This window comes from Muscardinus avellanarius (assembly GCF_963383645.1).
Source record: "Muscardinus avellanarius genome assembly, chromosome: 14".
Classification (NCBI taxonomy): domain Eukaryota; kingdom Metazoa; phylum Chordata; class Mammalia; order Rodentia; family Gliridae; genus Muscardinus; species Muscardinus avellanarius.
Genome location: NC_137800.1, coordinates 8763573 through 8786862, shown reverse-complemented (window position 1 = coordinate 8786862; position 23290 = coordinate 8763573). Strand labels below are relative to the sequence as shown.

Genomic DNA, 23290 nt, shown 5'->3' with positions numbered 1-23290 from the left:
GGATGCAGGTTCAAAGCCAACCTCAGCAACTTAGCAAAGCTCTCAAGAACTTAGTGAGACTCTGTTTCCAAATTTTAAAAAATTGAAAAAAATAGGTTTGGGCTTGTAGCTCAGAGGTAGAATATGTTCCTGGGTTCAATCTCTAGCACCATCACACACACACAAAAAGCTTAGCCTTAATAGGCACAATATGTCCTGTTTTGTAGTAAAGAGGAAGATGGAGACAAGGGCAAGACTGAATTTTAACTACATGGAAGAAGGCCGAGGTGGCTCAGTCACCTTGAGATGAGCATTCTAACCCAAAGAGCACGGCGATAGCACCTGAGGTCCCGGCAGTGAAGGGAACCCAGACAACCCGGACCCTGGAGGAAGCCCCTCAGGGTCTCAGCTCAGAACCCAGGCCGCGCTGGCGTCTCTGAGAGGACGTGATGCGGCGGGTGCTACATGGTCAGAAAAAACACAACCTGGATCCAGCTGATGCCACAGGAAGGTCCGCAGCTGCCAGGAGGAGGACGTCTTGCTGGGGTGATGCTCACGAAAACTTCAGGCCAACAGGAAGAGGTCACAGAGGAAAATCCTCCTCCCTCCCTGTGGTGCAGACAGGACCAAGCCTTGCGGTCTGCCTTGGGTGCTGCGCACAGTGCATCCTGCCTGGGTGAATGCTCAGATACCCGCCTGGCCTTGGGCACTGCTCCCAGTACTAAGCTACCCAAGATGGACCTCACGCTACTGCCTTTAAGATGTGTTTCTTCAGCGCTAAGGAGAACTGAGAAAGAGCCTGGGAGCCGAGCTCTGAGGGAGGCTGGGGGAGAGGCACGAGGAGGGCCCAGAGAGAATGCTACTCGCCTGCCTGGAGACTCCAGAGCCCGGCTCTGCCAAGTCCTCCTGTGGCCTTTGAATGACAGTGATTCGCCTGGGCTGGAAACTAGCCTCAAGGAGGGCGGCTACTTTCAGATGTGAGAGAGGGCTCTCCAGAGTTACCCTCCCTCTGACATAGCCAGGAATTTGAAAATTGCACAAACTACTCAAAGCCTGTCATTGCAGACCCTGGCCTACCTGAAACACGAGGCTGTGGTCCCTGAAGAAAGTGGAACGAGTAGGGAGCCCTTCCTTCCTTCCTTCCTTCCTTCCTCCTTCCCTTTTCCTTCCTTCCTTTCTCCCTCCCTTCCTTTCTCCTTCCTTCCTTCCTTCCTTCCTTCCTTCCTTTCCCTTCCTTCCCCTTCCTTCCTCCTTCCCTTTTCCTTCCTTCCTCCTTCCCTTTTCCTTCCTTCCCCTTCCTTCCTTCCTTCCTTCCTTCCTCCTTCCCTTTTCCTTCCTTCCTCCTTCCCTTTCCCTTCCTTCCTTCCTTCCTTTCCCTTCCTTCCTTCCTTCCTTCCTCCTTCCCTTTTCCTTCCTTCCTCCCTTCCTTTCTCCTTCTTCCTTCCTTCCTCCTTCCCTTTTCCTTCCTTCCTTCCTTCCTTCCTCCTTCCCTTTTCCTTCCTTCCTCCTTCCCTTTCCCTTCCTTCCTTCCTTCCTTCCTTTCCCTTCCTTCCTTCCTTCCTCCTTCCCTTTTCCTTCCTTCCTCCCTTCCTTTCTCCTTCTTCCTTCCTTCCTTCCTTCCTTCCTTCCTTCCTTCCTTCCTTCCTCCTTCCCTTCTCCTCCCTCCCTCCCTCCCTCCCTCCCTCCCTTCCTTCCCACAATGTCATTACACACACAGTGAGCTTCAACGCAGTACATGAGTACATGCACACATCCCTTGGCGCCCCTCCCTCCCATCGTGCCCCCCTCTCTCCCTACACATGTTGGTGAGGCTGCTCGTGAAACCGTTTGGACGTAACCTTACTTGAATTTCCCCTTCCTGGATTCTTGATTTTCCCCTCCCCTTTCCCTTCCTTCCACTCGTCCACTGCTCTCCCTCCTCACTTGACTGAGGTCCTTCTTTTTGGTTCCCTGTTTTTTCATTCTAGCTTCCATGTCTGAGAAGACATATGGCTCTTAACCTTCGGAGACTGGCTGGTCTCACTGCATCGATTCTCTAGTCCCTCCGTCGGCCTGCGGATGACATGACTTTGTTCTTTATGGCTGAGTAAAGTTCCAGTGTGTTTACATTCCACTTTTTTGTCACCTGTTCATCAGCGGTGGACACCTAAGTCGGTTCCATATTTTGGTGATGGTGAATTGTGCTGCTAGTATTCTGGATCTACACGTATCGCTATAGTATTTTAACTTCAGTTCTTTTGGAAAGATACCAACGAGTGATACGGCTGGATCCTATGTGGTTCCATCCTAGTCTCTCTCTCTCTTTTTTTTTTTTTGGTGGTACTGGGGTTCCTGGAAGCCCTTCGTCCTCCGGGCTACACTCCCAGACCTATTTTATATTTTTGAAACAGGGTCTCTTACGCCAGTGCGGCTGGCTTCGAACCTGCGCGATCCTCCTGTCTCCGCCTCCCAAGTGCAGGGATTACAAGCGTGCGCCACCACGCCCGGCTTCCATCCTAGTCTCTTAAGGAGCCTCCAGCCCAGTCTCCACAGTGGCGGTACTCATTTACAATCCCACCCACGGTGCAGAAGAGTTCCCGTTTCCCCACATCCTGGCCGGCATTCACTATTGTTTGAATTCTTGGTGATTGCCATTCTATCTCGAGTTAGATGGACTCTCAGGGTAGTTTCAGTTTGCATTCCTCCAATTGCTAATGATGCTGAACGTGTTTTCATGGTCTCATCGCTGACCTAAGCTTTCTGCCTCTTCGCAGCACAGGGAGGGCAACTCCAGCAAGCTCACCGAGGTGAGGCAGGAAAGACTGGAGAGAGGGGAAGCCCGGGTGACAGCCATTTGCAGAATGACTCGGTACCTGAAAGGAAGGAACCAGACAGAGAAGGTTCCAGAAAGGTGCATAGGGGTTCCCTGGAGCCTTGGAACACGTGTGTGAACCTCATGGTGTTGGAGAATGACTTCTGAGGTGGGAACCCGGACCAGAACCCACATCACTCATTCAAGGGGGTGTTGATTCTGTTTCCTCCCATCAGCGTGGAAGAGCTGCCTGGGCGATGGGAACTCCTTCCTGGAAGTTCCGTAACTTGCTCCAGTGTGGAGTGGGTGGGGAGAGGAGCAGGTGGAGGGGGATGAACAGCAAGGCCCAGGCAGGCAGAACCCCCGCCCCAGCTCCAAAATGCCAGGGGCAGAGCAGGGCGCCGTGAGTGGCGTGTCTCTGGGAGGTGGAGGGCAAGGCTATTCCGAGAACAGGTGCTGAGTGGCTTGCACATCTGGTCTTTATTCATAGAGATGCCGAACTTTTCTTTTTGTCATCCAAGTCACTGAAGAAACTATGGAGCGCCTGCGGTAGAAAGAGTCGACACTCCTTCCGCGGGTACCTTGTCCACCGGAAGCGGCTGTTAGTGATGGCAGCTGTTCTGCAAAGCAAAGGCTCTCGGGGCCTCGGCGTGAGGGCAGTCACGGCGCCTTTGAGACAAGAATAGAGAACTGGAATCTGCATGGGGAGCTGTACTGTAGTAGGCCTTTCAGAGAAAGGGGGAAGGGGCACTTTCTTTGTAAATTGTCAGAAAACCTACCTTTCTGTTGACTCTTAGTAAACTGTCAGGACCCACAGAAAACTCAAGGCATGAGAGGTTCCCAAACATGCTGGCTTTGAGCCTGGTCTTGTGCTTGGAATTGGAACTGAGATTTAGGTACTTGTCCCAGTTTGCCAAATTGAATAAGTGGGACCCTTGGGAAGAGGGGAGTCTTTTTTATTGATGAGATAGCAGACCAATCGGTGAACATATGTGTAAGAGAAAAAACAAACACCCTGATTCTCCCCAAATCTAGGAAACCCGTCCATTTTAAAAGCTAGCCCTTCAGGGTCATGCAGGTGTGTGCTGACGAGAAAGACACAATTCACGTCCCTGTAGCGCTTGTGTTGACCCTTTTTCAGGCTCCTGGGCCCCGGTTCTTCATTTCTTCAGCCAGTAAACTGGTATGAGCATGTTATTTGTTATGGGGGGGGGACCAAAAGAAGGGAGGAGGGAAAATGTTGGATTTGAAACAGGCCATTTGTTAGCTGCCATAAATGGGCCCCCATCATAGAATTCCTGCTTCTCATAGATGAGGGGATCATCACTTCACAGACCCGGCACCTGCTCTGGGTAACCTGCTTATGTGTGGATGGAACTCTGGAGACGGGAGGAACGAGGTGTTCTTTCCTTTGCTGAATCCAAAGGCGATTCTCTCATGCTATGGGCCCTGAGGACTGTTCTGCCACCAGGGCCCGTTTCCTTTGGCTGCCAAATAAGAGTTGAGACCCTATGTTCTGCTATGGTGTGAGAGTGACCACCCTACCCCAAAGTTCCCGTGTCTGGACCTTAGTTCCTCAATGTGGCAGTACTGAGAGGAGTTCGGGTCGTGGGCAGAGCCCTTATGAATGGATTAGTGCATTTCTCCTGGGAATCCTCCCTCTGGAAGGGCTGGTTTAGTGACCGTGAGGCTAGTTAGTTGTATAGCAAGCCCCCCCATGTTCTGCTTCTTTTGCACGTACCTGCTTCCCTGTTCTCTCTCCACCGTGAATTGAAGCACAAGTCTTCACCAGATGTGGCTGCCCAATCTCCGACTCCCCACTCCCCCAGAACTGTGAGCCAGAATCAACCTTTTTTTTTTTTAAATATTCTGCTACAGCAACAGAAAATAGACAAATAGATGTTTCATCATGTTCTTGGCCTAAATCATGTTGAACAACCCCTGATGCAGTAAGCTGGCTTTTCATAAACAATCCCCACTGGATCTCACCAGTTGTCCACACGCTCCTTAGGTTTTCATAAGAAAGCACCGTATGAACCGCTGTTAGCAACATTTTTTTTTTTTTGCTTTATTGAAATTCTTTCTTACAAAAGGTCGGATGTATTTTAGGCCAGGCCTAATTTCCTGTAGTCCCTGAAATACAGGCCCATGGTCACTTCCATGTCCTCTTAGGTAGGTGTGTAAACTAGTCGACTTTTATTTTTTAAGATTCAAACACTTTTCAACATTCGTTTTATTCGATATAAAACAAGACTTGTGTTTTCCCAAATGAAAAGACCAAGTAAAAAAAGTTATACGGGTTTTCGTTGGAGGGGTAACTGGATTCTATGCCAGAACCGAGTTGGGAAGTTTTTCAAAGTGATATATTTTCACTTTTGTTTTCTTTTCTTAACACAAACTTGGCAATGTGCTGAGCTATGTAGTACAGAGCTATGCTTCTATATGCATACATATATTGGCTCCGGGCAAAGTTGCATGAGTACGTGCATGGTATGTAAACATAGCCACTGGTCAGGAGAGCCTCTGACCACTGGGACATTAGTGAGTAACAAGCATACTGAAGGCAGAGAATGACTGAGAGCACGTGTTGATTGGTTGTCAGCCGGGACCTTCCCTGGACCTCTGCCTATAGGGGCCCAGGTCTCACTTTCCCAAGGCAAGACAGCGCTCACCTGGTAGGACAGGTGATTGCATATCCAAGCCTGACTGTGAGTTTGTGATTTCCCCAAAGGGAGATGGGGAAAGCTATGGCCCCTGAACAGGCATCGGGCCCAGTCCAATCTCTTACTCATGTGACAGCAGAGAATGACCTCTCTATCACTAGGAGGGGCTGCAGATCACAGACCTGCAGAGGTCCACGGCTCCTCATTCCCCCAGAAGTTATACATCCTCGCTTCTTTCCACCCCTATGGGACCCATCAGGACTCGTGTCCCCCTGACCAGGATCACACCTGAAGAGGCGTGGAAGGTGCAGTGTCTCCACCTCCCATCAGCTCTGAGACGGTCAACTTGCCTTGAACCCCGACTCCCCAGAGACTGCGCCTTGGACTCAGGGTAACCCGGGGAGCCCCTGTGTCACCCCCGGCCCCAGCTTCTAGCTCAAGCTGGACAAAGATACCCTAAGGTATAGTCTCAGTCATTCTCAGACTTCCGACTTGGAGACCGGGCGAGTGGTACCTGGAGGTAGGGCCTTATCTGGACTGACATGACTTGTACCGATGTAGTAACATGGATACATGCATTTATTTAGCACCCAGTACTGTTGAGCATACCACGGTAGTCCTTTAGTAAATGCTGGGTTTGCGCCCTCCCCGCTTCTCCAACTCCAGCTGGGTTTCTACAGGTATTCTGCATTTCCCTCTCGCTCCCACAACTGGCTTCCCCTCTATGCCCCCTCCCCGAACTAACATATAGGTGCAGAGGCAAAGGAAAGAGGGGGAACCAAGCCGTCCAGGGTTCCCGCTCGCTGGGGGAGGCCGACGTTGAAAGTCTTGGCCTATGTGAGGTTTGGGAAGGATACGGAGTGTAAATGATCTGAAAGCTGCTGCACTGGATTCCCATCTCTTCTCAGAATCCTGCGTAACCAAGAGACGGAGGGGAACATGGATGCTGCGGACTGGTGGACGGTGCCCAGACGGTCCGCCCCGTCCACAGGGACAGGCAGGTCCCGCAGAGCACCCTGGAAGGAGAGTGACAACTGGCCACCATGGTCCTGGGAGAGGAATATGGGGGCTGGGGATGCTGGAGTGGGTGGGGCAGGGGCGTGGCCAGCGAAGCCCCACACGAAGCCCTTGCCCCAGAAATGCAGGAAGGAGGCTCTGCGAGGGGCCTGACCTCCCGCTGTGCCTGTTTTTAGTGTCGATAACACGTCACCCCAGCATCCTCAGCGTGCCCACAGTTTGTCACCCCCCATTTGGAGAAGCTGCAGCGGAAGATGGTGTCCTCTGTGCCCTTGCAGGCGATGTCGTCCATCCAAATCCTCCCTGTGCCTGCGGAGACAGGTTCACGTAGCTTCTTAGCAGGGTTGCGGGGAGAAGGAAGAGGGAGCATGATCCAGCTGCCCTTGACCAGGCTGCCCCGGCCCCGCAGGCACCTCACAAACCCGGGACCTGCACCCACCCTCTCCACCCCACCAAGGACTCACACTTATTTCTAGGCTCAATTTTTTTTTTGTGAACAGAATAATATGCCGGGCGTGGTTGCGCACACTTGTAGTCCCAGCATTCGGGAGGCTGAGACAGGAGGATCACGGTTTGTAGCCAGCCTCAGCTACTTAGTGAAGCCCTTTGCAACTCATGAGACCCTGTTTCAAAATAAAGAATAAAAAATAGTCTGCGGGTGTAGCTCGGAGGTAGAATGCCCCTGGCTTCCATCCCCAGTACCACACACACACACACACACACACACACACACACACACACACACACACAAAGAATAATAATAGTTGATGGTAATAGACGCTATTCAGGTGTGTTCCTCTGTCCTATTCCGGTGCTCTGAGGGAAAGATTAATAAAGTTTATTTTTCCCCCAAGTACTGGGGATGGAAGCCAGGACCTCAAACATGCAAGGCAGACATGCTGTGACTGTGTTACACCCCAGCTTTTTTAAATGTTATTTCATTATTTATTTATTATATGGTACTGGGGCTTAATTTTATTTTGTTTTATTTTAGACAGGATCTCGCTACCTTACTCAGGTTGGCCTCGAACTTCTCACCTTCCTGTCTCAGCCACCAACGATGCTGGGATTACAGAAGTTAGAAACTCGTTTTATAGGGGAAGAGCTTAAAACTCATTGTATACACCCAGGTTGGGAGAGCCTTTGGTGCAAGGATGCTCAGCTCATAAGAGACAGACTCTGAACCCAGACTCGAGCCTTGCTGCCTCCCAGGCTTACACTTCATCAGAGACACTGCCTGGCTTTGGGGAAATGGTATCTTGAAGCCGTTGCTGACGACTACTGAGGCAGGGCCTAGAGGGAGAACGGGAGATGGAACCCGGGTTGTCCCGGTCCCCAGAGCTGAGTTTGTCTGTACCAACATCACTGGTCACAGACTGGGGTCCAGCATTACTGACTGTCACCCTGAGCTGCGGAAAGGGCTTCAGGGTCTAGGAAAGCCTATAAAAAAGGTAGCTCAGGACCGGTGCAGTGGTGCACACTTGGAATCTCAACTACTCATGAGGCTGAAGCAGGAGGATTGCACGTTGAAGGCCAGCCTGGGGAACTTGGCAAGATCCCATCTCAAAATAAAATAAAAAGGCAGCCAAGAGTGTGGCATACAACTGTAATCCTGGTACTTGGGAGGCAGAGACAGCAAAACCTCAGGTTCAAGGCCACCCTCAGCAATTTAGCGAGAACTTCAGCAACTTAGCAAGACCCTATTTCAAAATTAAAAAACAATACAATACAATACAATACAATATAAAGGGCTGGGGATGTAGCTCAGGGTTAGCACATTTGCACAGTAGGTGTGAAATTCTGGGTTCAATCTCCAGTACTGCGAAAAAATGCAAAAAAAAAAAAAAAAAACAACAAAGAAAGAAAGAAAGAAAAAAAGGAAATAATTTGGGGATTACTGCTCACAATGTCACCTCCCCATTTGGTCTCCAGGGGCCAGAAAACCTCTCTCTCCTTTTTAGTGGGATTGTCAGGGCTGACTATTAAAAGACAAATGTCCTTCATTCCCTTGTGAGCTGCCTGGTAAAATCCCACATGGCTGCTCACCGAATCTACCACGCGAACTAAAGGCTTAGACATATTTTTGTTACTCGGGATTTTCAGCATCTGCTGTCATGGGGATCCCAGCTCAGTGAGTGGGGGTATAGAACTGGGAGGGGCGGCCTCCTTCCACAGGCCTCCTGGACCCCGCCTCTTCACCAGAGCCTCCTCCCAGCCGGGAGAGCCTCTGTGGCGCTTACACAATACGCCCTGGGAGGCACAGCAATAACTCACGGATTAAACATCTCCGGGAAAACACAGCAGTTTACAAATTACCCAGGAGAAGGCCGCAGGCCCAGAGTTCTCTGGGATTAGTCACACCCAAAGCAAATAAAGGAGACTAACAAATAAAGAACAGGCCCAAGGTTACCGGGCCCAGATGCCTATTGGATCAAGATTCCAAACCCTTGCTGGGGTTTAGCCAGGGAGTTGTGGCCAGGGCCCAGATAAAAGGCCAATAAAATGTGAAGAGGGTCGTTACAGGAGCGGATCTCAGTATCTTCGGTTTGGACAACTCTGCGGGGCCTCACTGTAAAGAAGCAGCACACCACGTCTGGTCCTGACGCCACGGCACAGAAGCGAGCACCGGGACGTCCTCGGTGCCCATCGGTCCCTGCCTCAGCTGTCACCCCGACACGGATCCCGCAGGTGTCGCCCGGCCTGTTAGGAGTCACGGGGCTTCCTAAACTCAATCTGGACTGGACCCAGAGCCCCGCCTAGGCCAGGCTGCGCCTCCACCCTGGCTAGCTCTGTTAAGCTGCGCAATAGGTTCCCACCAGGTAAGTCGATTAGGGTACTATGATTCCCATTTTACAGATAAAAAAACAGAGCAACAAGCCGGGCGTGGTGGCGCACGCTTGTAATCCCTGCACTTGGGAGGCTGAGACAGGAGGATCGCGTACTTTCGAAGCCAGCCTCAGCTACTTAGTGATGCTCTCAGCAACTTAGTGCGACCCTGTTTCCAAATTTAAAAAATATATTAAAAAAATGGGTCTGGGAGTATATCCTGGAAGTAGAAAGCCTCTGGGTTCCACCCCCAGTACCACCACCAAAAAAAAAGAAAACAGAGCAACTGAGGCCTCCTTTTTAGAAATAAATTATACCTGATCTTACAGACTTCTATCTGAGCCTCATACACAGAGGTAAGCAGGATGGCTATCTGACAGGTACTGAAGGGACCTGTCCATGGTCCGTAGCAGTTAAGGGATGTGAGTCAGCCTCTGACGCTCAGCCAGTCCAGGCCTTGCTCCTTCCCACAGAACCGTAATACCGAACCAGGGGTGGCGGCCGGCGGCCGAATGCGCCCCACTGCCTGTTTTTATAAATAAAGTTTTATTGGAACACGCCCCACCTGTTTGATTACACATGGCTTATGGTGTTTTCCTACTGCCACTGCAGGACTGAGTAGTTGTGACAAAGACCATCTGGCCCACAAAGCTTAAGACATGTACTATGCATCTCTGTAGAAAAACAGTGGGCTGACTCTCGCACTAAACGATGTCCCCGGTATTCACACCTCATCTTAGAAAAAAAGGGCAAAAAGTGGTAAGAAGGCTATAATTAGAAGCAAACACTCCCCACTGCACCCACCCACTCTACCCACAGACCTGTCCCCTTGGTGCCCGACCTCACCTCCCTGCCTGTCTCCCGGGCCATGTTCCCCGCTGCTCCGTGGCCATTCCCAGCTGTGCTCCGTCCCGTCCCCCCCACCGCCCCCAGACCTCCCTCCCCAAGGCCGCCTGGGAAAATTTAAAATAACACCTCACCTGGGTCTTTCTATGCTTTTTCTCAGGGAAACAGATAATATGATTACTAAGCCCTGCCTGGAAAAAAAATTTATGATGCTGGACCACTGGGAGAACTGCCAGGGATTGGAAATGTTGCATATTACACTAGAGAGGGTTCAGGCTGGAAGGACACTCAGCCAGCCTGCCTGCCTGCCTGCCTGCCTGCCTTTCACCCCGTTTCCTTTCTTCATTCTTCCCTCCTACATCCTGTACTGATTACGTCCCAATTCTGGGGTCTGGGGACTCTAAAGGTAAGGCTCAAGATGTTCATATTTCTCTCCTAGGGGAGCATGTGAGATGCAGTGCCAGAGACCTGCACACAAACACCGCGGGCAGAGCAGGGCTATTTCCACCATGCACTGAAGGATGAAAGGAGCCAGAAAAGCTTCCCTCAGGAGCCCACGACTGAGCTCACTTTAAAAGCCAAGAAAGGATTCGCTAGTGGAAGGTGGAAGGGCTTGCAGACAGGAGAAACAGCACATTTGCCACCACCCTTCAAAAGTTGAAAGAGAGAGCGGGCGTGGTGGCGCACACTTGTAATTCCAGCATTTGGGAGGCTGAGACAGGACAGAGCAGGTGCGAAGACAGCCTCAGCTACTTAGTGAGGCCCTTTGCAACTCAGTGAGACCCTGTTTCAAAATAAAGAATAAAAAATAGGGCTGGGGTATAGCTCGGAGGTAGAATGCCCCTGGGTTCCATCCCTAGTACTGAAAAAAAAAAAAAAAACAAAATAAAGAAAGAAAGAAAGAAGGAAGGAAGGAAGGAAGGAAGAAAGAAAGGAAAAAAAAGGAAAGAAAATAAACTCCCACTGCCCCATCTATGGTATTTGCTACCGCAGCCCTGGCAGAGGGGCACAGCGTCAGCCGGGAAGACACATGACAGAAGGATGGAGACGAGCTGGGTTGTGGCCTCCTCCTCTCAGCAGGCCAGGGACGGGTGGTCAAAACCAGCCGTCCACCTGGGAGCGGCTGTACCCTTGCCTCCCAGTCTCTCGGGCCATCTGTAAGGAGGTAGACATGCTCGGGCTGGCCAAAGGAGAGCGACCATAATAGCATAGGCTTTCAAGGTTTCGCCATAGGAGGACAAGATGGAACATCTGGGGCTATTCATCTGGGATAGGAAAGACTTGGAGAGGCAGAGACAGCCCAGCAGCGTGGGTAAGGACACGGGTCTGAACAGGCTCGGCCATTTGCTAGCTGTGGGACCTGGGGCAAGTTCCCCATCCTCTCTGCCTCTGTTCTTTCGCTTGCAAAAGGGGACGCTATCTGTGTTGACTTCACAAACAGGATGTGCACTATTAAACACGGGACTATTTGCAAAGTGTTCAGAACACACCTGGTCCACAGTGAGGGCTATATAGGTGGCAATAACAAAAGGTATTGGAAATCAGTGGAAGCAGGGGACCAAATCGCCAAGACCTGGTGAGCGAGAAGGACTAATTATGTGCCTGAGCCACAGGACTGAGACTGAGGGCCAGCAGTGGACCCTGGCAGTAGACCAGAGGAGCGTTCTGACAATCAGAACTGCCTAAAGACAGCCAGCTTGCCTGGGGGACAGTGGGTTTCTGCTGCAGGTGTCCAGACACTCGGCAGTCAAGGGATAAGGGCCTTGAAACAGAGACCAGTCCCAGAATCTGCAGGCCTTCCCTCCAGTCCCCTCCACCTACAGGCCTTACCTTGCCCAAAGCGAGCCGTCCGGTACACCTCCTCGGCGCCACGGAAGCCCAGCATGCGGCACACCACATCCCCGTCCTTCTTGTCCCAGCCGTCGTCACACACCGTTCCCCAGCGCCGGTCGTGGTACACCTCCACGCGACCCTCGTGTGGGCCCGAGCCGTTCACCAGCCGGATCATTGTGAAATCCACGCCACCTGCCGGGAGCAGCACCATCACCATCACCACTGGGCTCTGGACCCTGGGCCTCCATCCAGGCATCTTGGACTCTCCTCCCTCCAGGCAGCAGGTTGGAGAGGGCTGGGGCTGCAGCCACGGAATCCGGGCATGCCACCTCCGCCCTCGGTCAGCCTCCGTCCCGCTTTAATTATGGTGGTCCTGGGGATGGAACCCAGAAGCATTCTACCTCTATGCTGCACCCTCAGCCCTATGTTATTTTTGTTTTGAAACAGCGTCTTGCTAGGTTGCTGAAATGCCAAGTCTTGCTACTTGCTGAGGCTGTCCTCCAACCTGCCACCCTCCTGTAATCCCAGCCTTCTAGTACTAGAAGTATCCCAGTACTAGAAGGCTGGGATTACAGGAGTGCGTCACCACACCCAGCTCAGATTTATTTGCTAGGTTTTATTTCACAGCAAAATTGACCGGCAGGTACAAAGATGAACATCCCCCACAAGAACGAGGCACCGGTTGCAATGTGTCATCGACACATCGTTATCCTCTAACGCCCAACGTTCCCAAGAGGTTCATTCTTGGTTTGGTACATTCTGTGCATTTGAAGAAATATCTAATGACAGGCGCCCACCACTGCAGCGTCATACAGGTGGTCTCACTGCCCTAAAGCCTGCTGTGCCCACTTACTTACCCTTCTCCCCCTGTGCCCTCATTCACTGCTCTTACCAACCCCATAATTTTGCCTTTTCAAGAACATCGTATATTGGAGTGAATCATACAGTGTGGAGCCTTTTGAGCCTGGCTTCTTTCACTTAGCAATATGCAGTCCATGTCTTTCCTGTCTCCTCACAGCTGTACCCCCCTCCCCACCTCCCAACCTCTCTCTCTCCTGCCACAATGCCCTGAACCCTGCAGCTACAACCTGGCCTAACATGGACTGAAATCTCCAGAACTGTGAGCAAATACAATCCTTCTCCCTCTAAGTTGTTCGTGTCAAGTGTTTGGGCCACAGCAGTAAAAATGCTGACGGAAACCAGCACCGCCTGACACTCTGTGGGTTCTTCTTTGGAAGTCTACGCTCTCTAAGCGCAATTCCCCAAGTGTGAGTTGGGGACAACCCCTGCTTCACAGGACTGCTGTGCAGACCACTGACATGTGCACTCACAACTTGGAGCACAGTGCTCGCATGTGGTGGACATCCCTAGTGCTGGCTGGTGGGCATTCCCATATTTTGGTCTAATGGCTGATAGACATCCTGGAGCCTTCATCTCTAAACTTAGTGTTCAGCATAGAACCCAGCTGGAAGAAATAAAAGGTCAATGTTTGCTGAATGAAAAATTCATTTTTTTGCATTATAAAGCATTGCCTTCATCTTCCAAGGGGACATTTTGGGGACTCCAAGAACACAGAAGCAACTGGAAGACGCCATCTCACCATCTCACAGCCAGGATTTGGCTGGGAGGCATAGTCTCAGAGAGACACAGTTGGTGCCAGGGCTGGGATTGCAACTCGGGTGTCTGAATATGTCTTCTGACATCTTTGTTACACTCCTGCCTGTCTTACGACTTATGGGGGGGCTACTCACCTTAGGGGACCTGAACCTCCTCACTCGATAACACACTGGAGTGACCAGTGAGTCTTGAGTCTGACTGTAGGTCAAACACCTGTTAAGATGCAGATCCCTGCATCAAACCAGACCTACCCATCAAAATCTTAGTGGCAGGAGTGAGAGGTCTGTATTTTTCCCAAGTATCCTAAATGATTCAGCGGTTCTTGGTGACAGGCTGAGATGATCGGTAAGGTTCCTACCAGCTCTAATCTTCAGCAATTCCAAGGCCAGGAAAGAAGTCAAAGCCATCCTTTTTGCAGTCAGAAACCACCTGGGACATGTAGAGGAGGGCCAGGGGAGCTTTGACAGGGTGGCAGGAAGGTAACAAAACACAGGAAAACTCTACATAAAATGCTGGAGAAAACGGCAACTGTTCTCAGTAAGTACTGCTCCCTTGAGCTTTCCCATTCTTATTCTTATTCTATTCTTATTCTTCTCCTCCCCCTTCCTTCCTCCTCCTCCTCCTCCTCTTCCTTCTCCTCCTCCTCCTCCTCAACATGCAGGCAGGGGGAAATCCCTTTTCTCATGCCTGCACCATGGGAAAGACCTTCTCAGGCTCCGAAAGGTGGTAGTGGAGAGGACAAATGGTACTTGTGTGCCACAGGAGAAAAAAAAGGAACTCGGCATTGGCCATATCTCAGTTATACGCTGCCCAGACTGGGGACACCCAAAGGTTCCCTATCCTGCACAGAGGAACCACAGAAGCCACCAGAAAAGCACAGCATCCCCGAGGTGTCAGAAGATCACAGTGGGACCACTTCAAAAGGCGCCCCTCCATCCTCAGTGCTGTGCCATGCATCCTTCATCCCTGACCAGGCGACCACCCACCCCCAAAGGAGTTACAGAAGCCCATCTCTTGCGGCTGCTCCAAGAGAGGCTGAGGAGCAGCAAGAGAACACAGAAGCCTGGGCAAGGACACTGTGGACGGAGGCTGGGGTCCAGAGGCCAGGAGGGACACAGACTCCCCTGGGGCCATAGTGAGGATCTAGCCTGGAGCCAGCTGCAGCCAAGGAGGCCTCCAGGCTTGGGGACTCGGCCTCTGGCTGGTGCATGGGGAGGTGTCGGCCCTGCTTTCTCACAGACCTGTCTCACCTCGGTCAGCACCGGTCACATGGCAGTGCGCCTCACCACAGCAGGACGCTGAGGGTAGAAACCTGAGTGTGGGGTCAGTAAGTAGGGTGAGGGGTGGCAGGAGGATGCAGGTCAGGGAGCTTGCAGGGTGCCGGGTCCCAGGAAGAGAGAGGCGGAATGTGACATAGGCAGCCAGGGTTGACGTCCAGAGAGTCCCTGACGTCCTTCTGCTCTGGCCAGCCTGACCTCACTCTATCCTCTAGCTCAGCCAAGTAAGTGACGAGAGTGTGCTAGGAAGGGGCGGACACGTCCCTGCATGAAGACCCCTCTCCTGGAGTCAGCGCTCTAGTGGGGAGACTGGCAAAAAAGCCAATAAACTAGTAGTGATGTGTGCATAGGAGGAACATGGGATGTGAAGAGTGATGGGCCGCGCCACGGTGCCATCTTGGAAGTGTGGACGGCGCCATCTTGGAAGTGTAGATAAGGAGAAGAATGGCTAATGGGGAGAGGTGAGGTAGGACAAGGATTCCCTCACCTTAGAAAAAGCCCATTCTCTACGCTGGCCTAAACTTTTCTTTTAAATCTCAGGTTAGATGTCCTTTTTCCCAGAAAGCCTTCCCTGGTCCCCACACCTGGCCAGAGCCCGTTCTCTGGACATCCTTATTCCTAAAATATCAGAATTGCCTTTTACCCTTAGAGCACCAGGAGCGTTCTGAGGACTGTGGGGTCTGGTACTGTGCCTGGCACACTGAAATGCCCACTCTGTGTAGAATGCAGACCTGCAGGAGTGGAGGGAGTCGCTCGAGGAGACAGAACCAGGCGGGAGGTGCTGTCTGGTGGACACAGCCCTGGTGGAGAGCACACACCCTGCAGCCCCAGCACCCTCTTCATTACCTCCCGGCCCCTTCTGGTTGCTCATGGCTTCTCTTCATGAGAGGGTTCTGGGCTCTAGACCCAGCGCCCAGGTATTGGTACCGCTACTCTTCATTCCAAATGAGAAAACAGGGATGTGGTCTACCGTATGATTTTGTTGGGGAGTGGAGGAGGCCTGGAAAACATCATTCGGATGTTGAAATACCGAAATTCCCCAGAGGTTTCAATGTATATAGAAGTGGCAGGAGAACGTTTGGAAGCTGGACAACTTTGAAAAAACAGGAAACATGTGGCAGCCATAGTCCTTTCAGAAACTAGATGAAGAAGAAAAACTAGAAATACTAGATGAAGGAAAACTAGATGAAGAAGGAGAAACCATAGATGAGCAGATAAGGCAACCTCACTGAGGGGGACGGGAAGGGAGAAGAGGGAACTTCCCTAATACATGCTGTACATTCACACACATATCAAAGCCAATCACGAAGCCAAACATGAGAAGAAGGGAGGGGGAGGGAGGGGAACTGGGGAAGGGCTACATGGGTGATGTGCGCACGTACGCCTCTTCCACCTTGTACCCCATTAAGATGTCTGACTACAATGCACCAATAAATAAATAAATAAACAAATAAATAAATAAAGGATTTCCCAGCCCTACCTGCCCCGAAGGCTGAAGATGATTCTGAAAGCCCGTTACCTCCCTAGCACTCATCCAAACCAGATAGCGTATTTTATTCTTGCTTCATCTTACAGAATATAGCCCTCAGCTAAGCTTGCTTTCTCTCTCTCCTTCCTTCCTTCCTTCCTTCCTTCCTTCCTTCCTTCCTTCCTTCCTTCCCTTTTCCCCTAACAGAATCTCAGCTCTGTCACCCTGGGAAACCATAGGCTGAGGTCTGATTTGCTTATGTTGCAGACTGCCCCTATCCAGGGACTTGGGAGAGTCCACGGGACCAGAGATACTGGACAATGTCTCTAGCTCCTTGGCCCCTAAGAAGGTGTAGGGAGGCCAGTGTGCAGAAGGGCGGTGCCTTTGCCAGCCCTGAGTTGCCAGGCCACCTCCAGCCGTGCACTTGGGCAGTCACCAAACGCCAGCGGTGACCCCCGCTCCAGCCTGAGGAGCCCATCATGACTTGCTAAGAGCTTTGGGTTTCTGTGGGCAGAGGGCCGCAACTCTGGCTTATTCCCAGCAGTTCCTGCCCCAGGACACAGTTTCCCCACTAAGCAACCCACTACAGCCCGGAAATGCTCTCACCCCACACGTAATGCGTCAGCCCCCACTTAACGAGCCGTGGAGCCCGAGCGGCGGCTTCAGCCCGCTGCGCGCCCTCCCAGGACAGTTCTTGTTAGTCCCGCGAGCTTCTTCCTCAGGTCCTGGTCCCTGCAGGGCTACTTGCAGGGTTCTTTGGGGTCAAGGAGGTGCCTCTGTGTGCACATGTCAGTGGAGGAGAACAGAAGCCAGACCAGGAAAAGTGCTTCCCCAGACTTGGGGTGGGGACAGTTCATTGGGTTGGAAGAGTCTCTGTTGTCGTTCATGTTTGGGGTGACGAACAGCTCCTGGCACATCCAGGAGCTTGGGTTTTCCAATCAAGGGTGCAAAGTTGACAGTGTTATTCCTACAGAGAGCTGGAATATCTGATGGTTTGAAACCCAGGCGGGGTGGTCCAGTTGGAAGGGGACAAAGGGCAACAATGTCCCCGATGACCAGCGGGGTTCCCGGCTCTGAAGACTCCAGACACTTCCCTCAATAACCGCTCCCCACGCACTGAGAGCCCCCTTACCTCCTCCTGGGTGTTCCTCCCCAGTGAGCTCCGGAAAATACTTCCTGAACAAAACGAGAATCGGCAACCCCAAGCCCTGTCCCACCATCCTTATGGAGATTTCTTTTCTTTTTATTTTTTTCTTTGGGCACTAAAGAGTAAACTTACGGGCATTCTACCTCCAAGCTGCACCCCCAATCCTATTTATTTATTTTGGTACTAGGGATGGAACTCAGGAGCTTCCTACCTCTAAGCTACACCCCCTGCCCTATTTTATTTATTTCTTTTATTTTGAAATAGGGTCTCAGTAAGTTGCTGCGGGTCTTCCTAAGTTGTTGAGGCTGGCCTCAAATCTGCGATCCTGTCTCAGCCTCCCAAGTACTGGGATTGCGAGTGTGTGTCCCCACACCTGGCTTCCTATGTGGCTATCTGATCTGGATTCATGGAGTGAGCTTCCTGGGTAAGGAGATTATCACACGCTTCTTCTTGCTCTGGCAAGAAGCTTAGAGATCACCTCTCCATCTGTTTACAGCCTGCAGTGGACAGTACTGACCACAAGGCTAGGCCTCCTGTCCAGCTCTGTGCAGGAAGAACACTGTCAACCTTTCATCCTTGGCTGTTCTTCACCCAAACATGGAGGGCAACAGAGACTGTTCCAACCTGTGGACTGTCTCAATCCCCAGACCCCAAGTCTTGGGAAGAGCTTTACCTTGTCAGCTCTACTCCACCCTACCCCATCCTTAGCAGAGATGCTCATGTCCACAGGGCCGGTCTCTGCTATTCTTTCCCTGATGCCCTGTGTTGGAGACCAGGGCACCTCCACCCTGGGGCAGAGGCTCCCCACTATATTGGAGCAGACAGAGATTCAGAGGCTCCCCACCATATTGGAGCAGACAGAGAAGCACGGTCTCACATCAAAGCTCAGCCCAGAAGCATCATTGCTTGGACCTGCTGTGCAACTCTAGAAGAGAGAACCCATGAGGGAGGAGAAGCAGGCCAGGGGCCGGGCCCTTCCAGCTGGTCAGCCTCCTCATCTTCAGAGCCAAGAGCTCACCGTCCCCTTACCCCCACACACAAGTTTTCAGGAGTATCGCTGGTCATACTCTTTGCCTGGGGCTTTCTGCCTCTCTGTAGCTCCAGTCCATAAAACCAGCCTCCTGTTCCCCAGCCTGATAAACTGACTCTACCCATTTCCCAGGCTGCTCCTGGGACCAACTCTGAGGCCCTCACCCACCTCCTGCAGCCAGACTCAGGCCTCCGATCTCCCACAAACTGCCCTGGCTCCCCAGTAAAGAGAGGGTGAGAGAGGATGAGACACATGGGGTCAGATTATGAGAAGAACAGGTCCGTACAAGGGAGGCGTGGCTGGTAGTGACTTGTGGGAGCTCAGCTGTAGTCACAGAGGCCCCGCTGGGAGGGCCTGGAGCCACTGTCCTTCCTCGTGATACAACCTTTGGGCTTTTCCCGTCATCACAAATGACAAAGGAACACAGAATATGCCAGGTAGCAGAGTGTTGGAGATGACGTGGTCCAAAGTCTTCCTGTGGCAGAGGAGGAGCCAGAGGCCCAGAGAGGCGATGTGCTTACCACGGTCACCCTGCAGCGAGCAGACAAGCCGGGGCCTGAACTTCCTAGACCACCCTCCTTTCATGGCCATCCTACCAAGGGGAGTGAGCCCAGGGCAGACTCCCCAGACCAGCGGGCTCTGCCGGGAGCCCCACCGAAGCTCTCCCCTTTGAGGGCTGTGCCCCCGTATCCTGCTTGCCCTCGGGAGGAGTCAACATCTTATTAGTCCACAGCCCTCAGTACTTATCATGGCGCCTGGCTGGGGAAGCTTGGACAGGCTTGATGGCCAGGTGGGCTGAGGCAGCTGGGCGGAGGGCTGCCTGCCTTTGTTGCGGCCTCCATCAGATTGCCCTTCTGAGGGCTCTCCTTCCTGCCCCTCCCTGTTCCGGTCTTAACCTTCAGTGCCTGGCTGAGCTGGCTATGGGAACACGGGAACTATGAGCCTGACTTTTCTCTGGGCATGGAACGCTGGCGGGCCACCCTGCTCAGCACTGCAGGTGTGCATCCGAGGTGGAGAGGCGCCATGGCACGCAGGCTTTCGTCACTGTGATCCCCTGTTCCCACTGGCCAGCAGGCCGCCTAGCAGTGCATGGGTCAGCTCTGAGGAGTCTCCCTGCACGCTGAGAACAGTCTGGAAACCAGTGGCCCAGATGGGATGGGGATCGGATCCCTGGCAGCCTCTGTGCAGAGCAGCAGTGCTCCTCCTCCAACTGGACCGGGCTCCTCCCCACTTCCCCTCATCTCCCAGGACGCAGGTCCTGGCTCCTCCGCATACCCGGGGAGGGAAGGGGGACAAGGGCATCCGGCAGAAGCCTGGCTCCTGCTGTCAGCAACTTTCTGCACACTAATGCAAACTGGATGTGATTCGTTAAGCAAGGCAGCTCGGGAATGGCCCAGGAATTCCGCACGAGGCCTGGGCTACCCTTGAGCTCCCAGCACAGACCGTAGGAGTCTCCTACCATGTGGGATTCCGCCTCAACGTAAGCTCTTCATTGCTCTTGCTGCTTTGTGAATACATAGGAAAAGCGGGGTCCTGGACATGCAGGTCCTAGCCCAGACCCTCCTGCCCCATATCCCTGAGAGCCAGAGCGGGAAGGGGCCTTGGGTGTTGGCCCCGAGCCCCTTCCCCGCTTTCATCACAGGCACCCTCTCCTCTGTATGCCCATGCCTGCCAGCTGCTCCTCCTGCCTCTGGGAATGGAAGGGGGCTCGTGGTATCTCTAGGGAACCCATTTCGGGATTTTAAAACACGCATCTGGTTCCACTTACTGGGCCCTGGCATCTCTGAATGTCTCCGGTGTTTCCTCATCCACTTACTCGTACCTTATTTACACTCCATGCAGCTACTCTTGGGGGCTGAGACTACAATGTAGAATATCTTTCTCTTTTGGCACAACCGAGCAAGTGGCTTCAGTACCCAGCCCTCTGCGGATCCAGGGTGACCAGTTAGTAGCTCGCAGCTCTCAGATCTGGCTGGGCAAGCCTTGGAACTACCGACTGGCAGCAGATCTTGACCAGGCTTGTCCCTGAGCTGTCCCAAGCCCAACTACAGCAAAGCCAAGCCCTAGGCGCTCCCAGGAGAGGTTGCTAGTCCAACGTGGACGGGGAAGGGAATTAGTCTGTCTGCTGGCTGCTCTCGCCTGGCAAGCTCTGCGCAAAGTGCGTATAAGTTAATTACTATGGCTCTCATTTTATAGAAGAGAAAAAGGGCCTGGAAGAGTCTAGTGATGTCCGGAGGGCCCCACAGCTGCTACAGGGTTGAGTCTGAGCAGAGCAGAGGCTTCTCATTTTCCAGCTTCAGTGACAGCTCCCTGGCTGCCCACTTCAGGCGAATACAAGCACTTCTCTCCTATCTCGCAAAGGCCCGACAGTCCACAGTATTTCCTGTCCTTGGGCTCACGGAGCGAATCCTGAACTTGAAGCTGTGATTCTCAGCCCTGACTGCAGAGGAGAGTCACGGGGGTGAGGGGGTTTGAAAACTACCAGGGTTGGGGACGGTTCTTAAGAGTCGGGGTACTGTGGGACAGTTGCAGGTGGTCTTCAGGCACAGACAGGGCACTGTCTGAGAGGAGGGATCTGGGGTCAAGCTGGGGCCCTATGACTCAGCGGTTGTCCACACGGGCGTCGCCTCCTCTGGAAAGGCCATCAGAACGGTTACAGTGCCGCTCCTGTCCTGTGCTTCTATGCACTTCTGATGTCACCTTCCATATGCCAGGGTGACAGCCACTGTGCACCCAGTCCTGTCTCCACTTGCACACAGGTGCCCGCACACGGCAGATGGTGCTGAGTGAATGAACTAGTGGGTGAATGAATGGGGCTCACGCTCCGTGAGAGGGTAACGGGTCACCGAGTAGCCTGGAACCTTGAGAGAGTAACGGGTCTCTGAGTGGCGTGACTGTGCACTCGAAGGCCCCAGAGCCCAGGAGTAGAGCGAAGCCCACGCCGGCCTGGACCTGGACGTGTAGGGCTCCTTGAAGTTTGTTATTCTGCCTTCCAATCCCCCTGCCAAAGCAAAACAAGACCAAAGAAAGGAGGTTGTGGAGAATAGAAATAAACATAGGGTTGGGAAAACAGGCTCTGCGTTTCTGCAGCTGCGGAGCAGGGCCCCAGGGATAATTTGGACCATCTGCCCATTAAGGAAGTTGAACTTTCATTCTCTTATAAAGAAAGAACTCCCCATGCCCCCAGCCGCCTGCAGCACAGGGCGCTGCAGCCCCACCTCCCCGGGCTGGGGTGACACTTCTCAACAGGAAATGTGATCCATATGGGCGGACAGGAGCCATCCCCAAAGTAAAAAGAAGGCTTTTCTGGTCATTTCTGCTCTCCTGGAGGGTACTGCTTTCAAAATGTGGCCTGGGCTGTGGGTGTGCATTATAACATGCCATTTCCTGGGGTAAGCCGCGCTGAACTCAGCGTGGGACTTGGGGACCCTTCAACGCATTTTTATTAGGCATCTTGTCTAAGATGGGTGGTATTTTCCCCTTTTACAGGTGAGAAAGGTGAGGCTCAGAGAAGGGGACTTTCTCCAAATCCTGGTACTAGTGACCACATCACTGCGCTGACCACCCTGGACCTTCTCACCTGTGTGTCCCCAACCCTATGACGTGTTATTTGGAAACTGGGAGCTTCTCTCTTGGAGGTTGCGATTTCCCGCTGCCTAGCTTCTGGTGGGTGTTCAAAATGCCTCTGATCAAATAATAAACAGAGAGCCAGCCCAGCCCAGAACCAGGGACTTATCCAACGGCAGTGGGAGGGCGTCATCTGGGCCTGGCGACACTGGATTTGTGGGGCTTTCCTGGGCAGGTGAGATCTCTGGCTGGGATGTTTCTAACTCCTTATTGCAAACCCTCAAAGGCAGGGGCACTTGGAGAGGCAGGCCTTCCAGTGCCGTGCCCCCGGGCAAGGGTGCTACTGCTCCGGAGGAGGTGAGGCTGGCCACCCAGTTATCCTGAGGCTGGCAGGAGCTCAGGGCCTGGGGGGTCGGATCTCAGCAGTGCTGAGCTCAACCTAAGTCTGCCGGAGGACGGTGGTGGGGATGGGGGACGGTGGTGGGGAGGAAGGCGTTGTGGCCAGCGGCCCTCTCAGCCCGAGTCAGCCAGGAAGCCAGCCGGGAACCCCTCCTACCACGGTGCCCACAAGACCTCCCCAGGAGGGCCACAGCCTCGCCTGTCTCTCATTTCTCTTTCTCCCATCACAATTCCACAAACAGCTCCCTGAAGAAAAGAGGCTAAAATCCAGCTCCGGGGGAGGTAATTCCATCTAAAGCGGGTCCCAGGGCCTGTTCTCAGAGTGTTTCTGCGTCAAAGCAGAGGTGGCCGTCCGGGCTCCCAGCAGGCTTCAGTGCCCAACATCACGGCCAGGAAAGCTGGGGGTCATGGGGATTAAGAACGATTCTTAAGTTTGTTTGAAATGTTCTCTAAATAAACCGTTCAACCATTCCTGGGTTTGTGTATATCTTCACCTCACCTCAACTTAAAACTTTCTGCGTACAGAACCCACAAAGACCCAAACTGCAGTCTTTCAGTGGTTTTTGGGCGCTGTTTATGTAGACAATCCCGTGTTCCCCTTCAGTCCCCTTCAGTCTGAGGTCTGTATTATTACTAAAAGAGTTTTCTTGCAGGGCAAATCCCAGAAGCCACTGCCCCTCTGCCAGGAAAGTGGGCTGGTCAACTTGCTAACCACGGAAGGTACAGGGACCCTGTTCGCGGAACTAGCAAGCTGGTTAGCCCTCTTTCCCACTCCCGTAGCCTTCAGAGCACCCGACCCCACTCAGGTCCACTTACACACCTGGCTGCCA

The 23290-nt window shown here is 52.7% G+C and overlaps 1 protein-coding gene across 2 annotated transcripts in view; it reads right to left on the bottom strand.

Annotated features, from left to right (window-relative positions):
• Window positions 1-6622: 6622 nt before the first annotated feature.
• SCARA5 (scavenger receptor class A member 5) overlaps window positions 6623-23290 on the bottom strand; it is a gene marked incomplete at both ends in the record, with an annotated part of 94255 nt that continues 77587 nt past the window's right edge. For both annotated transcript variants that reach the window (XM_080709682.1, XM_080709683.1), the window contains 2 exons: window positions 6623-6759; window positions 11953-12147. In XM_080709682.1, the coding sequence (XP_080565808.1) occupies window positions 6623-6759; window positions 11953-12147 (332 nt within the window). The remainder of the gene's footprint in view (window positions 6760-11952; window positions 12148-23290) is intronic.